This window comes from Acomys minous (genome assembly GCF_964271855.1).
Source record: "Acomys minous genome assembly, chromosome: 9".
NCBI classification, from domain to species: domain Eukaryota; kingdom Metazoa; phylum Chordata; class Mammalia; order Rodentia; family Muridae; genus Acomys; species Acomys minous.
In genome coordinates this window covers 94,074,360-94,091,483 of record NC_140490.1, presented here as the reverse complement: position 1 = coordinate 94,091,483, position 17,124 = coordinate 94,074,360, and the positions used below count along the sequence as shown (strand labels likewise).

Here is a 17,124-nt window from a genome sequence, read left to right as displayed (position 1 = left end):
CTTTTTGTTTGAATGTTTATAGGTGTAAATGCTTAGATGTCCACCCTCTCCCACCTAGATTTGGGAAAGTTTCTGCTATAATTTTACAGAATATGGTTTCTGTGCCTTTAGTCTATATCTTCTTTCACGCTTTCAAAACTATATAACCATAGGTTAATTCCATTCTTTCTTTCCTCCTTTCCTCTTCCTCTTCCTTTTTTTTTTTTTTTAAAGACAGTGTCCTATAGTACAGGCTAGCCTTGAACTTACTGTAGCCGAGAATAACCTTGAACTTCTAATCTCCTGCCTCCACCTTCTAGGTAGTAGGATAAGAGGTGTGTGGCATGGTGCCCACCTTATGTGGTGCTGGGAATTGAATCAGGAGCTTTGTGCATGCGAGGCAACTGAGATACATCCTTAGCCTCCAGTCTCTTAGTTATGTCCTAGAGGTGCCAATTGCTGTGGTTATGATTGCTTTTTTAAAAAAAATTGCTGTTCAAATATAATCATTCTTCAACCTTGTATTCATTTCTGATATTCTTTCTTTTACCTGGTCTAGTCCATTTAGTTTGATTGGTTGATCCCCTCTTTCCTCCCCAAATTTCTCTTTGCTGGATTTGTCATTCAAATGGCAGACTTTTTTCGTCTAAATCTGGAATTGACGTCTTTGTTTCATTTCTCTATTTATTTGAATTCTTTCTGAGGCCACTGATTGTTTTGAAAACTTAAATTCTTTAGATTTCAACCATTACAATGTCTTTTTGCATAGTTATTGAAGAGTTATGAGCTTTTGGGTGAGTCATACTACTTTGCTCTTTCATGTTTCTTGTGGTTTTGTGTTGTGAGTTGCACATGTGTTGGGTTTTAGGTTTTACAGGGTCTTCCTGAGTAGCTTTCTGGTAAGGGTGCAATCCCCATGCCACCAGGAGACGGGAAGACAGTGTACCACATTACCACCACCAGGAGACGGGAAGACAGTGTACCACACTGCCACCACCACCACCAGGAGAAGGGAAGACAGTGTACCACACCGCCACCACCACCACCAGGAGAAGGGAAGACAGTATACCACACCGCCACCACCACCACCAGGAGAAGGGAAGACAGTATACCACACCGCCACCACCACCACCAGGAGAAGGGAAGACAGTATACCACACCGCCACCACCACCACCAGGAGAAGGGAAGACAGTATACCACACCGCCACCACCACCACCAAAGCCAACTAGGGACAAAATACAGTAAAAGCCCATCACAGATAACCTCCACACCCAGTAACCAGAGAAAGAATACAAAAGTGAAAGTAACATAGAATAAACTTTGAAATTCAAAATTAGAAAAAGTAAATAATGGACTTGAAAGAATTAATCAAGGAAGGTTCAGAGAAAGGGGAAGCAACAAATAAATTAGAGACAGAGAAATATGAAGAGAAAGAAAAGTAAAAAACCCCATTACAAAATAAAATTAGATAAAGATAAGAGGAATACTTCTCTGGGATGATGGAGGGGAGAATGGGGGCAGGGTGTGAGGATTGGACTGCGGGGAGAGGAGGGCAGCTAACAACAGTCTAATTCAGTTCCAGGGAATCCTGCAGTCAGGACGTAAAGTGAGTAAGTTAGTGGGGTAAAAAAAAAAAGAGGGATAAAATATGACATAATAGACTTTAAAGAATTAAACAATACTAGACTATGGTTTCTACGGGGATTAAGATAGGGACTGGTAGGGCCTGGAGAGATGGCTCAGAGGTTAAGAGCACTGTCTGCTCTTCCAGAGGTCCTGAGTTCAATTCCCAGCAACCATGTGGCGGCTCCCAACTGTCTGTAATGTGATGTAATGCCCTCTTCTGGTGTGCAGGTGTACATGAGGCAGAGGACTGTATACATAATAAATAAATAAACATTTAAAAAAAAAAGATAGGGATTGGAGAAGCCTCTTTCTGGATTCTCTAGTCTTTCAGGTCTCCAGATGGGTAGTGAGGCACATCTGGAGTCCATTATGTTTTCTGCTATGTGGCTTGGTGCCACATGTGGGGTCAGCTGTCAGCATTATGGCTGTGTTCGCTGTAGAAGCTTGCTTTCTTGGAGCACAGACTGCCTCTGCTGGCCCCAGCAAACTTAGCAGCCTGGTGCTGCTCCAGAGGCCTCCCAGTTTGTGCTCTGAGGAGTGACAAACTTCCAAATCAAGCAAATCGTCTAAGTGTGGAAAAGTAGAAAAAGCAAACAGCGTTGGGTTTTGTGTTGGAGTCAGGGACAGGAAGGAACTGCATACCCCTATCACAGATGTCAGTGCTGCCTGGCAGCAAACCACAGGCAACAAAGAGGCAGCTGCCGTCTGGGTACCCTCAGTCTCCTCAGGCATACACAGGCCAACGGTTCCTGCCTCTCCACAGGTGGTGATAGGGCTGCCGACAACCGACTTCTCCATAGCCAGAGCTTACCTTGTGGTTTGTCTCCTTACTGGCCTAGGAAGCTGTGTTAGAGTGTGCACTGTTTGCTGTTTTACCCCTCTGTGTTAACCTTCTGTTTTTCTGTTTGTTTTTTGTTTTGTTTTGTTTTTTGTTTTTGTTTTTTTTTTTTTTTTGGTTTTTCGAGACAGGGTTTCTCTGTGTAGCCTTGGCTGTCCTGGACTCACTTTGTAGACCAGGCTGGCCTTGAACTCACAGTGATCCGCCCGCCTCTGCCTCCAGAGTGCTGGGATTAAAGGCGTGTGCCACCACGCCTGGCTTTTTTTTTTTTTTAAGATTTATTTATTATTTATACAGTATTCTGCCCACATGAGTGCCTGCACGCCAGAAGAGGGCGCCAGATCTCATTACAGATGGCTATGAGCCACCATGTGGTTGCTGGGAATTGAACTCAGGACCTTTGGAAGAGCAGTCAGTGCTCTTAACCTCTGAGCCATCTCTCCAGGCCTGTTTGTTTGTTTGTTTGTTTGTTTGTTTGTTTTTTGAAGAAATCTTGATTGTTTTACGTGTATTAGTATTTTGCCTGCGCGTGTGTATGTGCAGGATGGGTGTGCTTGGTGCCTGTGGAAGGTGGAAGAGGGCTTTGGATTCCCTGGAGGTGGGAATACAGACTGTTGTTAGCTGCCCTATGAGTTCTGGGAGCCAAACCGGGTTCCTCTCCAGGAGTGCCCAGTTCTTTTCACTGCTGAGCCATCTTTCCAGTTGTAAATTTATTTTGTATATGTATATGCGTGTATACTTTTTATTTTGGTATGGTTGCCAACCTTGACTTCTGCCCTATTTACTATTCTGTTGTTGTGTAGCAATACCATGGCCAAGGCAGCTGCTGTAAAGAAAGCATTTAGTTGGAGGCTTACGTGCAGCTTCAGAGGGTTTGTCCATTGTCACCGTGGCGGGAGGCAGACAGGCATGGCGCTCACTGGAGGAGTAGATGAGAGCTTTGCGTCCCGATCCACGGGCAGCAGGCAGAGAACAAGACACTTGCCCTGGCGTGGGCTTTTGAAACCTCAAAGTCCCCAGGTGTGGTGGCGCACGCCTTTAATCCCAGCACTCGGGAGGCTGAGGCAGGCGGATCACTGTGAGTTCGAGGCCAGCCTGGTCTACAAAGCGAATCCAGGACAGCAAAGGCTACACAGAGAAACCCTGTCTCAAAAAACCAAAAAAAAGAAAGAAAAAGAAATCTCAACGTCTATTCCTAGTGACATGCCTTCTCCAACAAGGCCATACCTCCTAATCCTTTCCAGACAGTTCACCAACTGGGGACTGAGAACATGTGGGACCAGTATTATTCAAACCACCACAATTCCTCATGTTTTTCTTCATACTAATTTTTATAAAATTCCAAAGCAGTTTTTAAAATGATGTTCATAATATTTTTCACTGTTTGACAGCAAAGGTCTTAACCTCATTTCACCTTTCTCATTAACGTACTCTTTAACATATGGTGAGTACATGTGACAATATTTAAAGAGTTAATAAATACCACGCGTACTCACCTAGGGAATATTAAATAGCATAAAATAGACTCCCTGACTCTTCTTGTTCATGGAGATACATGGAAGAAATTTCTAGTCAGTCAGCTTACTCTTATCTCAGAATTATTTTTTTCCCCTCTGTGTCCTGTACTCACTTTGTAGACCAGGCTGGCCATGAACTCACAGAGATCCGCCTGCCTCTGCCTTCTGAGTGCTGGCATTAAAGGTGTGCGCCGCCACGCCCGGCTGTCTCAGGATATTTTTAAAGGAAGTGTAAAATATGTGTAAGTAGTCTTTTTTTATTTTTTTTAACGTAGGTCTCTGTTGATCTTGGATGATGTTTGGGATCCTTGGGTGTTAAAAGCTTTTGACAATCAGTGTCAGATTCTTCTTACAACCAGAGATAAGAGTGTTACAGATTCAGTAATGGGTAAGGATTTTTCAATTTACTTTTTAGTACTACAGTAAAGTTATCAAATTGATAAATCACTGTTTCATTCTGTACGTGTCCACCTGTGACGTAACAACTTGTTTACCTTGTGTTACGGTTTTGTTTCAGGCCCTAAGTATGTTGTGCCTGTGGAGAGTGGCCTGGGGAAAGAGAAAGGGCTTGAAATCCTGTCGCTTTTTGTTAACATGAAGAAAGAAGATCTGCCTGTGGAGGCTCACAGCATTATACAAGAATGCAAAGGTATGGTTGCTTGTGTGTGAGGGGGTGTTGTGGAGATGCCGAAGCTCTCTTTATAAGTAAGCTGAATCTGGTAACTCAGAACATGGACACCAAAACCTGTTTCATAGTTTTTAATATTCCCTAAGTGAGTACACGTGATCTTTATTAACTCTTTAAATAATGTCACATGTACTTACCATATGTTAAAGAGTACGTTAATGAGAAAGGTGAAGTGAGGTTAAGACCTTTGCTGTCAAACAGTGAAAAATATTATGAACATCATTTAAAAATTGCTTTGGAATTTTATAAAATTAACATTTCAGTTTGGAAGTTTTTATTTGTGGAATAAAACTTTTTACTTGTCTGAAGACATGGAGGGAAACAAAGCCTGCAATGTCAGCCTTAGTTTCTCTTACTAAACTTTGACTGCACAGATGACTCGGACAGCACATGTGTAGCTATATTTACCAGACAGCACGTGAGTAATCAGTTCTTTGGTGTTCACAAGCTGCGTATCCCCTTAGTTAATTGTTACATGGTTTACAAGGAAAAAGTGTCCTTCCTGCAGATTGAGGTGTCAGTTCCCATGAGGATCTCTCTACTTCCAGGCCCTAGGCAGTTGTACCTGTGCTTCTGACTCAGCAGCTAGAAACCCCCTCCTCAAATCTGCTTAATAAGTTTGGACAGCTCACAGAAATCAGGGAAACATACAGATAAGAGGCACATTGCTAAGTTTTAGGAGGGAGGGCAGGTCCAGTGTTGCCGTCAGAGTGGCACCCTTCAGGAGCTCTTCCCTGTGTTCAGCCTGTGTGACTCTCCCTGGACTTCATTGCGTAGGCGTGACTCAAGTGTGGATAGCAGAGGGATTGGACAGAAGGAGTAGTGCAAACACAGCTAATGATACAGTAGTGAGTATCTGTGAGGGAAATCTGTCTTATTTCTCATGATTTCCTTGGAAGGTATACCCTGAAGTAAAGTAAACCAGGAGCTAGGAATGTTCTAAGGCCTTGGATAATGTGACTAAAAATTGTTTCTTATGCTGGTGAGATGGCGTAGTTGGGTAAAGATGCAAACTGCTGAGCCTGACGGCCTGAGTTTCATCGTCAGAGTTTGCATAGAAAGGCAGAACAGGACTCCTACAAGCTGTCTTCTGACCTTTATACACTCACAGCGCCCACACTCACCCACTCACACACACTCCTACATCCTCTGCACACCCACATACCCGCCCCTTCACACTCAGAGAGAGTAGGGAGAGAGAGATTAAAAAATGTAAATAAATTGTTTACTGGTGATTTTAAAATAAGATGGTACTGACATAATCACCTCTCCCCCCAGGGTCTCCTCTTGTAGTGTCTTTAATTGGGGCACTTTTACGTGACTTTCCCAATCGCTGGGTGTACTACCTCAGACAACTTCAGAATAAGCAGTTTAAGAGAATAAGGAAATCTTCATCTTACGATTATGAGGCTCTGGATGAAGCCATGTCCATAAGTGTTGAAATGCTCAGAGAAGATGTCAAAGACTATTACACCGATCTGTCCATCCTCCATAAGGACGTCAAGGTGCCCACGAAGGTAACGGACTGGCCAGCACTCCTTATCATGGGTGTTATGGCATGTGAGCCTTGCTAACTGAGCTGTGGTTGCTAGGTGAGGGTGCCAGAGTCACTCCGCTCCTAGTCTCTGAAAAGGCTGTCTGTGTTGAGCTTGTGAGTTACTTAATTCTCAAGAAGTGCTAGGGAAGCCAGAGAACCATGCAGTTTCTCTTTTTATCTTAAAGACTAACTGAACTTCTTAAGACACGGGAGCCATTCTAAGAGTGATGTATTGGTCAAGACGCTTGTCCACAGTACTGCCTACTCAGTGTTCTTTCGTGGTCTATTAAATGCTTGCAACGGTTCCCAGGTGTTATGTGTTCTCTGGGACTTGGAGACTGAAGAAGTTGAAGACATCCTGCAGGAGTTTGTCAACAAGTCTCTCTTATTCTGTGATCGGAATGGGAAGTCGTTTTGTTACTATTTACATGATCTTCAAGTAGACTTTCTTACAGAGAAGAACCGAAGTCAGCTTCAGGTACTTAAATGTCCTCACATGTCTTTTTACTTTTGAAACCATTTTAGACTTGATATACAAAGACTTTCTCTGTGTAAACGTTTGTCTTGTTTCCCTTATTGCTAATATCTTGCATAACTATAATACAATTATCAAAACCAGAAAATCCCCACTGAGGCAGCATTGTTAGCTAATACACACACACACACACACACACACACACACACACACACACACACACGATTTTTAAAGACTTAAGCAGAAGTGATTCTGTGCCTTTAGCACAGCCTATCAGGGGTTGAATTTGAGGTATCTTCTGGATAATGTAGATGATGATGATTTTGTTCAAGGGTATTTATTTGATGTTTCCTTTCCCTTTTGTAACTAGCTTGTGGGGGGATTTTCTTTATAGCTTTGGGAGTGGGAGATGCTGTGCTGCTCAGGGTATTAATTATTTATGTCCTCTGACATGCTTCGTGTGGGTTTCAGGATCTACATAGGAAGATGGTCACGCAGTTTCAGAGGTATTATCAGCCACACACGCTGTCTCCAGATCAGGAGGACTGCATGTATTGGTACAACTTCCTAGCCTATCACATGGCCAGTGCCAATATGCACAAAGTAAGATGACACATTTGAAAATCCTTTTATTTCACTTTCCTGCCTCCATATGTTGCATATGTTGTAAATGATCTCTGCTTGGGTTTGCTTTCTAAGTATTTTATTTTATGTGTATGAATGTTGTGGCTGCATGTATATATGTGTACCACGTGTGTGTAGTACCCAGGGAAGCCAAAAGAGGCACCAGGCCCTGGGAACTAGAGTTACAGACAGTTGTGAGTTTCTAGATGTGGGTTCTGGGAATAGGACCTCTGCAAGAACGTCATGTGCTGTTAACCACTGAGCCATCTCTCCAACTCTTTCTCTAGTTCTTTCTTTGTTTCTTTTCTTTTCTTTTTCTTTTTTTTCTTTTTTCTTTTGTTTTTGGAGACAGGCTGTCCTCCTGGACTCGCTTTGTAGACCAGGCTGGTCTTGAACTCACAGTGATCAGCCTGCCTCTCCCTCCCGAGTGCTGGGATTAAAGGCATGTGCCACCACGCCTGGCCTTGATGCTACTGTAATTTAGCCACTGTTATGAATCATAATGTAAATATCTGATATATAGGCTATCTGATATGTGATCCCCAAAGGCGCTGAGACCCACAGGTTGAGAAGCACTTAGTCAGAGAAAAGGATTGTTGTTCATTATGAGTCTGAGTCATACACAGAGTGTCTGCTCTCATGTAGCTGATGTCCTTGGGGAGACGATGCATTTATAGTAAGGCAGTGAGTAAATCAGAGAAGGAAGGGATGATCAGGGGTACTCATGGTTTGCTGGTGCATGTGCTGTGTGTTGTAACAGAAAGAGAGGGATCACAGAGGACTGCACGCGTGTGCAGTAGAAAGACTCCAGTTGCCTTGCTGTGAAATACACAAGGGAAAAGAAGCTTAGGAATTGAATTTAATATTTTAATCCTAATACCTACTAAAGTATCTGATTGTAGATACTGGTAAGCTGTTAGATAAACGGATGTGGAATTCTGAGAATTATGGACAAGAGATAAAAATATGGAATCAGTACCCAGATGGGATATGAAGTCATGACAACCTACTACACTGCAATGCTGTCTTCTGGATTTGACATGGCTGTTGCCTGCATAAACCTGCATAAGATCAAGCCGTTTAAAAATTTCAGCTGAGAAACCGGCGTGGTGGTACACACCTTTAATCCCAGCAGAGGCAGAGACAGGCGGATTGCTGTGAGACCAGCCTGGTCTAAAAACCGAGTCCAGGACAGCCAAAGTTGCGCAGAGAAACCCTGTCTCAGAAAACAAAACAAAACAAAACAAAACATCACATCAGCTGAGGACGGGGAGGGAGGAGCTCCAGGTAGCTGATGATTGCCAGCGGAGGAAGAGTCCCTTTCCTTGGCGCCAGTACCAGTGGGTTGTCCCATTCCCATTCCCACATGGACAGAAGTGACGGATGGAGAGGGGTATTAAATGAAAGAGGATAGAAGGTAGGAACAGATGTCTTTATAGACACCTATAAGGGAGTGGGACGTGGATAAGATCAAGGTACATCCTACATTGTATAAATGTAGGACATTTTAAAAAAGTAAAACGCTCTGTAGAAGAATGTTCTCTATTATGTCACTACCGTAGTGGATGAGAGTGTTCATTTTGTCTCATCAGCCAATTTTTTTTTTTTGAGTCAAGGTTTCTCTGTATAATCCTGAATGTCCTGGAACTCAGTCTGTGGACCAGGCTGGCTTTAAACTCAGTGTCTCTGGAGTGCTGGGATTAAAGGCCTGTGCCGGAGCTGACCGGCCATAGCCGGTATTCTTATAATTCTTTATTCTTAGCAACCCGACATTATAAAATTGATTACTTGTGAAATTTTGACTATTGGCTATATATACATTTATTTTGTGAATGGTCCTTCTGTTGTTATAAACACAGTAAATCCCAAACCAATATTCGATTTTTACCAATAAATACTCAGGAGCCAGGTGCTGGCATGAAAGCCCGCTGGCTCAGAGAGGCAGAGAAAGCCCAGCTGACCTTATTACTCAGCTCACATCCCAGAGGAAAAGGCCAAAAGCCCCAAAGCCAAAGCTCCTCCTTCTCCACTGTCTTAAATACCTTCCCCCAGTGTCTTAAGTACCCTCCCCCAGTGTCTTAAGTACCCTCCCTCAGTGTCTTAAATACCCTCCCCCAGTGTCCTAAATACCCTCCCCCAGTGTCTTAAATACCCACCCCCAGTGTCCTAAATACCCTCCCCCAGTGTCTTAAGTACCCTACCGCAGTGTCTTAAGTACCCTACCGCAGTGTCTTAGGTACCCTCCCCCAGTGTCTTAAATACCCTCCCCCAGTGTCCTAACTACCCTCCCCCAGTGTCTTAAGTACCCTCCCCCAGTGTCTTAAATACCCTACCGCAGTGTCTTAAATACCTTCCCCCAGTGTCTTAAATACCCTCCCCCAGTGTCCTAAATACCCTCCCCCAGTGTCTTAAATACCCTCCCCCAGTGTCCTAACTACCCTCCCCCAGTGTCTTAAGTACCCTACCGCAGTGTCTTAAGTACCCTACCGCAGTGTCTTAGGTACCCTCCCCCAGTGTCTTAAATACCCTCCCCCAGTGTCTTAAATACCCTACCGCAGTGTCTTAAATACCTTCCCCCAGTGTCTTAAATACCCTCCCCCAGTGTCCTAAATACCCTCCCCCAGTGTCTTAAATACCCTCCCCCAGTGTCCTAACTACCCTCCCCCAGTGTCTTAAGTACCCTACCGCAGTGTCTTAAGTACCCTACCGCAGTGTCTTAGGTACCCTCCCCCAGTGTCTTAAATACCCTCCCCCAGTGTCCTAACTACCCTCCCCCAGTGTCTTAAGTACCCTACCGCAGTGTCTTAAGTACCCTACCGCAGTGTCTTAGGTACCCTCCCCCAGTGTCTTAAATACCCTCCCCCAGTGTCTTAAATACCCTACCGCAGTGTCTTAAATACCTTCCCCCAGTGTCTTACTCTCCTCCAGTGTCTTAAGTACCCTCCCTCAGTGTCTTAAGTACCCTCCCCCAGTGTCTTAAGTACCCTCCTCCAGTGTCTTAAGTACCCTCCCTCAGTGTCTTAAGTACCCTCCCCCAGTTTCTTAAGTACCCTCCTCCAGTGTCTTAAGTACCCTCCCTCAGTGTCTTAAATACCCTCCTCCAGTGTCTTAAATACCCACCCCCAGTGTCTTAAATACCCACCCCCAGTGTCTTAAGTACCCTTCCCCTAGTGTCTTAAGTACCCTCCCCCGGTGTCTTAAATATCCTCCCCCAGTGTCTTAAATACCCTCCCCCAGTGTCTTAAATACCTTCCCCCAGTGTCTTACTCTCCTCCAGTGTCTTAAGTACCCTCCCTCAGTGTCTTAAGTACCCTCCCCCAGTGTCTTAAGTACCCTCCTCCAGTGTCTTAAGTACCCTCCCTCAGTGTCTTAAGTACCCTCCCCCAGTTTCTTAAGTACCCTCCTCCAGTGTCTTAAGTACCCTCCCTCAGTGTCTTAAATACCCTCCTCCAGTGTCTTAAATACCCACCCCCAGTGTCTTAAATACCCACCCCCAGTGTCTTAAGTACCCTTCCCCTAGTGTCTTAAGTACCCTCCCCCGGTGTCTTAAATATCCTCCCCCAGTGTCTTAAATACCCTCCCCCAGTGTCTTAAGTACCCTCCCTCAGTGTCTTAAGTACCCTCCCCCAGTGTCTTAAGTACCCTCCCCCAGTGTCTTAAGTACCCTCCCTCAGTGTCTTAAGTACCCTCCCCCAGTGTCTTAAGTACCCTCCCTCAGTGTCTTAAGTACCCTCCCCCAGTGTCTTAAGTACCCTCCCCCAGTGTCTTAAATACCCTACCGCAGTGTCTTAAATACCCTCCCCCAGTGTCTTAAATACCCTACCGCAGTGTCTTAAATACCTTCCCCCAGTGTCTTAAATACCCTACCGCAGTGTCTTAAGTACCCTCCCCCAGTGTCTTAAATACCCTTCCCCCAGTGTCTTAAGTACCCTACCGCAGTGTCTTAAATACCCTCCCCCAATGTCTTAAATACCCTCCCCCAGTGTCTTAAATACCCTCCCCCAGTGTCTTAAATACCCTCCTCCAGTGTCTTAAGTACCCTCCCCCAGTGTCTTAAGTAGACTCCCACAGTGTCTTAAATACCCTCCCCCAGTGTCTTAAATACCTTACCCCAGTGTCTTAAATACCTTCCCCCAGTGTCTTAAATACCCTCCCTCAGTGTCTTAAGTACCCTCCCCCAGTGTCTTAAGTACCCTCCTCCAGTGTCTTAAGTACCCTCCCTCAGTGTCTTAAGTACCCTCCCCCAGTGTCTTAAGTACCCTCCTCCAGTGTCTTAAGTACCCTCCCTCAGTGTCTTAAATACCCTCCTCCAGTGTCTTAAGTACCCTCCCTCAGTGTCTTAAGTACCCTCCCCCAGTGTCTTAAGTACCCTCCCCCAGTGTCTTAAGTACCCTCCCCCAGTGTCTTAAATACCTTCCCCCAGTGTCTTAAATACCCTCCCCCAGTGTCTTAAATACCCTCCCCCAGTGTCTTAAATACCCACCCCCAGTGTCTTAAATACCCTCCCCCAGTGTCTTAAATACCCACCCCCAGTGTCTTAAGTACCCTCCCCTAGTGTCTTAAGTACCCTCCCCCAGTGTCTTAAGTACCCTCGCCCAGTGTCTTAAATACTCTCCCCCAGTGTCTTAAGTACCCTCCCCCAGTGTCTTAAGTACCCTCCCCCAGTGTCTTAAGTACCCTCCCCCAGTGTCTTAAGTACCCTCCCCCAGTGTCTTAAGTACCCTCCCTCAGTGTCTTAAGTACCCTCCCTCAGTGTCTTAAGTACCCTCCCTCAGTGTCTTAAGTACCCTCCATCAGTGTCTTAAGTACCCTCCCTCAGTGTCTTAAGTACCCTCCCCCAGTGTCTTAAGTACCCTCCCTCAGTGTCTTAAGTACCCTCCCTCAGTGTCTTAAGTACCCTCCCCCAGTGTCTTAAGTACCCTCCCCCAGTGTCTTAAGTACCCTCCCCGAGTGTCTTAAGTACCCTCCCTCAGTGTCTTAAGTACCCTCCCCGAGTGTTTTAAGTACCCTCCCTCAGTGTCTTAAGTACCCTCCCACAGTGTCTTAAGTACCCTCCCTCAGTGTCTTAAGTACCCTCCCTGCGTGTCTTAAGTACCCTCCCCCAGTGTCTTAAGTACCCTCCCCCAGTGTTTTAAGTATCCTCCCCCAGTGTCTTAAGTACCCTCCCTCAGTGTCTTAAGTACCCTCCCCCAGTGTCTTAAGTACCCTCCCTCAGTGTCTTAAGTACCCTCCCCCAGTGTCTTAAGTACCCTCCCCCAGTGTCTTAAGTACCCTCCCTCAGTGTCTTAAGTACCCTCCCCCAGTGTCTTAAGTACCCTCCCCCAGTGTCCTAAGTACCCTCCCACAGTGTCTTAAATACCCTCCCCCAGTGTCTTAAGTACCCTCCCCCAGTGTCCTAAGTACCCTACCACAGTGTCTTAAATACCCTTCCCCAGTGTCTTAAGTACCCTCCCTCAGTGTCTTAAGTACCCTCCCCCAGTGTTTTAAGTACCCTCCCTCAGTGTCTTAAGTACCCTCCCCCAGTGTCTTAAGTACCCTCCCTCAGTGTCTTAAGTACCCTCCCCCAGTGTATTAAGTACCCTCCCTCAGTGTCTTAAGTACCCTCCCCCAGTGTCTTAAGTACCCTCTCTGCGTGTCTGAAGTACCCTCCCCCAGTGTCTTAAATACCCTCCTCCAGTGTCTTAAGTACCCTCCCTCAGTGTCTTAAATACCCTCCCACAGTGTCTTAAATACCCTCCCCCAGTGTCTTAAGTACCCTCCCTCAGTGTCTTAAGTACCCTCCCCCAGTGTCTTAAGTACCCTCCCTGCGTGTCTTAAGTACCCTCCCTCAGTGTCTTAAGTACCCTCCCTCAGTGTCTTAAGTACCCTCCCCCAGTGTCTTAAGTACCCTCCCTGCGTGTCTTAAGTACCCTCCCTCAGTGTCTTAAGTACCCTCCCCCAGTGTCTTAAGTACCCTCCCTCAGTGTCTTAAGTACCCTCCCTCAGTGTCTTAAGTACCCTCCCTGCGTGTCTTAAGTACCCTGTGCCAGTGTCCTAAGTACCCTCCCACAGTGTTTTAAATACCCTCCCCCAGTGTCTTAAATACCCTCCCCCAATGTCTTAAATACCCTCCCCCAGTGTCTTAAGTACCCTCCCTCAGTGTCTTAAGTACCCTTCCTCAGTGTCTTAAGTACCCTCCCCCAGTATCTTAAGTACCCTCCCACAGTGTCCTAAATACCCTTCCACAGTGTCTTTAGTACCCTCCCCCAGTGTCCTAAGTACCCTCCCCCAGTGTCTTAAGTACCCTCCCCCGGTGTCTTAAATATCCTCCCCCAGTGTCTTAAATACCCTCCCCCAGTGTCTTAAGTACCCTCCCTCAGTGTCTTAAGTACCCTCCCCCAGTGTCTTAAGTACCCTCCCCCAGTGTCTTAAGTACCCTCCCTCAGTGTCTTAAGTACCCTCCCCCAGTGTCTTAAGTACCCTCCCTCAGTGTCTTAAGTACCCTCCCCCAGTGTCTTAAGTACCCTCCCCCAGTGTCTTAAATACCCTACCGCAGTGTCTTAAATACCTTCCCCCAGTGTCTTAAATACCCTACCGCAGTGTCTTAAGTACCCTCCCCCAGTGTCTTAAATACCCTTCCCCCAGTGTCTTAAGTACCCTACCGCAGTGTCTTAAATACCCTCCCCCAATGTCTTAAATACCCTCCCCCAGTGTCTTAAATACCCTCCCCCAGTGTCTTAAATACCCTCCTCCAGTGTCTTAAGTACCCTCCCCCAGTGTCTTAAGTAGACTCCCACAGTGTCTTAAATACCCTCCCCCAGTGTCTTAAATACCTTACCCCAGTGTCTTAAATACCTTCCCCCAGTGTCTTAAATACCCTCCCCCAGTGTCTTAAGTACCCTCCCCCAGTGTCTTAAGTACCCTCCTCCAGTGTCTTAAGTACCCTCCCTCAGTGTCTTAAGTACCCTCCCCCAGTGTCTTAAGTACCCTCCTCCAGTGTCTTAAGTACCCTCCCTCAGTGTCTTAAATACCCTCCTCCAGTGTCTTAAGTACCCTCCCTCAGTGTCTTAAGTACCCTCCCCCAGTGTCTTAAGTACCCTCCCCCAGTGTCTTAAGTACCCTCCCCCAGTGTCTTAAATACCTTCCCCCAGTGTCTTAAATACCCTCCCCCAGTGTCTTAAATACCCTCCCCCAGTGTCTTAAATACCCACCCCCAGTGTCTTAAATACCCTCCCCCAGTGTCTTAAATACCCACCCCCAGTGTCTTAAGTACCCTCCCCTAGTGTCTTAAGTACCCTCCCCCAGTGTCTTAAGTACCCTCGCCCAGTGTCTTAAATACCCTCCCCCAGTGTCTTAAGTACCCTCCCCCAGTGTCTTAAGTACCCTCCCCCAGTGTCTTAAGTACCCTCCCCCAGTGTCTTAAGTACCCTCCCCCAGTGTCTTAAGTACCCTCCCTCAGTGTCTTAAGTACCCTCCCTCAGTGTCTTAAGTACCCTCCCTCAGTGTCTTAAGTACCCTCCATCAGTGTCTTAAGTACCCTCCCTCAGTGTCTTAAGTACCCTCCCCCAGTGTCTTAAGTACCCTCCCTCAGTGTCTTAAGTACCCTCCCTCAGTGTCTTAAGTACCCTCCCCCAGTGTCTTAAGTACCCTCCCCCAGTGTCTTAAGTACCCTCCCCGAGTGTCTTAAGTACCCTCCCTCAGTGTCTTAAGTACCCTCCCCGAGTGTTTTAAGTACCCTCCCTCAGTGTCTTAAGTACCCTCCCACAGTGTCTTAAGTACCCTCCCTCAGTGTCTTAAGTACCCTCCCTGCGTGTCTTAAGTACCCTCCCTGCGTGTCTTAAGTACCCTCCCCCAGTGTTTTAAGTATCCTCCCCCAGTGTCTTAAGTACCCTCCCTCAGTGTCTTAAGTACCCTCCCCCAGTGTCTTAAGTACCCTCCCTCAGTGTCTTAAGTACCCTCCCCCAGTGTCTTAAGTACCCTCCCCCAGTGTCTTAAGTACCCTCCCTCAGTGTCTTAAGTACCCTCCCCCAGTGTCTTAAGTACCCTCCCCCAGTGTCCTAAGTACCCTCCCACAGTGTCTTAAATACCCTCCCCCAGTGTCTTAAGTACCCTCCCCCAGTGTCCTAAGTACCCTACCACAGTGTCTTAAATACCCTTCCCCAGTGTCTTAAGTACCCTCCCTCAGTGTCTTAAGTACCCTCCCCCAGTGTTTTAAGTACCCTCCCTCAGTGTCTTAAGTACCCTCCCCCAGTGTCTTAAGTACCCTCCCTCAGTGTCTTAAGTACCCTCCCCCAGTGTATTAAGTACCCTCCCTCAGTGTCTTAAGTACCCTCCCCCAGTGTCTTAAGTACCCTCTCTGCGTGTCTGAAGTACCCTCCCCCAGTGTCTTAAATACCCTCCTCCAGTGTCTTAAGTACCCTCCCTCAGTGTCTTAAATACCCTCCCACAGTGTCTTAAATACCCTCCCCCAGTGTCTTAAGTACCCTCCCTCAGTGTCTTAAGTACCCTCCCCCAGTGTCTTAAGTACCCTCCCTGCGTGTCTTAAGTACCCTCCCTCAGTGTCTTAAGTACCCTCCCTCAGTGTCTTAAGTACCCTCCCCCAGTGTCTTAAGTACCCTCCATGCGTGTCTTAAGTACCCTCCCTCAGTGTCTTAAGTACCCTCCCCCAGTGTCTTAAGTACCCTCCCTCAGTGTCTTAAGTACCCTCCCTCAGTGTCTTAAGTACCCTCCCCCAGTGTCTTAAGTACCCTGTGCCAGTGTCCTAAGTACCCTCCCACAGTGTTTTAAATACCCTCCCCCAGTGTCTTAAATACCCTCCCCCAATGTCTTAAATACCCTCCCCCAGTGTCTTAAGTACCCTCCCTCAGTGTCTTAAGTACCCTTCCTCAGTGTCTTAAGTACCCTCCCCCAGTATCTTAAGTACCCTCCCACAGTGTCCTAAATACCCTTCCACAGTGTCTTTAGTACCCTCCCCCAGTGTCCTAAGTACCCTCCCCCAGTGTCTTAAATACCCTCCCCCAGTGTCTTAAATACCCTCCCCCAATGTCTTAAATACCCTCCCTTAGTGTCTTAAATACCCTCCCCCAGTGTCTTAAGTACCCTCCCTCAGTGTCTTAAGTACCCTCCCCCAGTGTATTAAGTACCCTCCCTCAGTGTCTTAAGTACCCTCCCGTAGTGTCTTAAATACCCTCCCCCAGTGTCTTAAGTACCCTCCCCCAGTGTCCTAAGTACCCTCCCACAGTGTTTTAAATACCCTCCCCAATGTCTTAAATACCCTCCCCCAGTGTCTTAAGTACCCTCCCTCAGTGTCTTAAGTACCCTCCCCAGTGTTTTAAGTACCCTCCCTCAGTGTCTTAAGTACCCTCCCCCAGTGTCTTAAGTACCCTCCCTGCGTGTCTTAAGTACCCTCCCCCAGTGTCTTAAGTACCCTCCCCCAGTGTCTTAAGTACCCTCCCTGCGTGTCTTAAGTACCCTCCCTCAGTGTCTTAAGTACCTTCCCTCAGTGTCTTAAGTACCCTCCCTGCGTGTCTTAAGTACCCTCCCTCAGTGTCTTAAGTACCCTCCCTCAGTGTCTTAAGTACCCTCCCCCAGTGTCTTAAGTACCCTCCCTGCGTGTCTTAAGTACCCTCCCTCAGTGTCTTAAGTACCCTCCCCCAGTGTCTTAAGTACCCTCCCTCAGTGTCTTAAGTACCCTCCCTCAGTGTCTTAAGTACCCTCCCTGCGTGTCTTAAGTACCCTCTCCCAGTGTCCTAAGTACCCTCCCACAGTGTCTTAAATACCCTCCCCCAGTGTCTTAAATACCCTCCCCCAATGTCTTAAATACCCTCCCCCAGTGTCTTAAGTACCCTCCCTCAGTGTC

General features: G+C 46.6%; 1 protein-coding gene across 4 annotated transcripts in view; it reads left to right on the top strand.

Moving 5' to 3' along the window:
• The window catches only part of APAF1 (apoptotic peptidase activating factor 1), a 129,705-nt gene that overhangs the window by 13,272 nt on the left and 99,309 nt on the right, over positions 1–17,124 (top strand). For all 4 annotated transcript variants that reach the window (XM_084796587.1, XM_084796588.1, XM_084796586.1 and 1 more), the window contains exons 6-10: positions 4,238–4,350; positions 4,480–4,611; positions 5,929–6,167; positions 6,498–6,665; positions 7,134–7,265. In XM_084796587.1, coding sequence (XP_084652713.1) covers positions 4,238–4,350; positions 4,480–4,611; positions 5,929–6,167; positions 6,498–6,665; positions 7,134–7,265 — 784 coding nt within the window. The remainder of the gene's footprint in view (positions 1–4,237; positions 4,351–4,479; positions 4,612–5,928; positions 6,168–6,497; positions 6,666–7,133; positions 7,266–17,124) is intronic.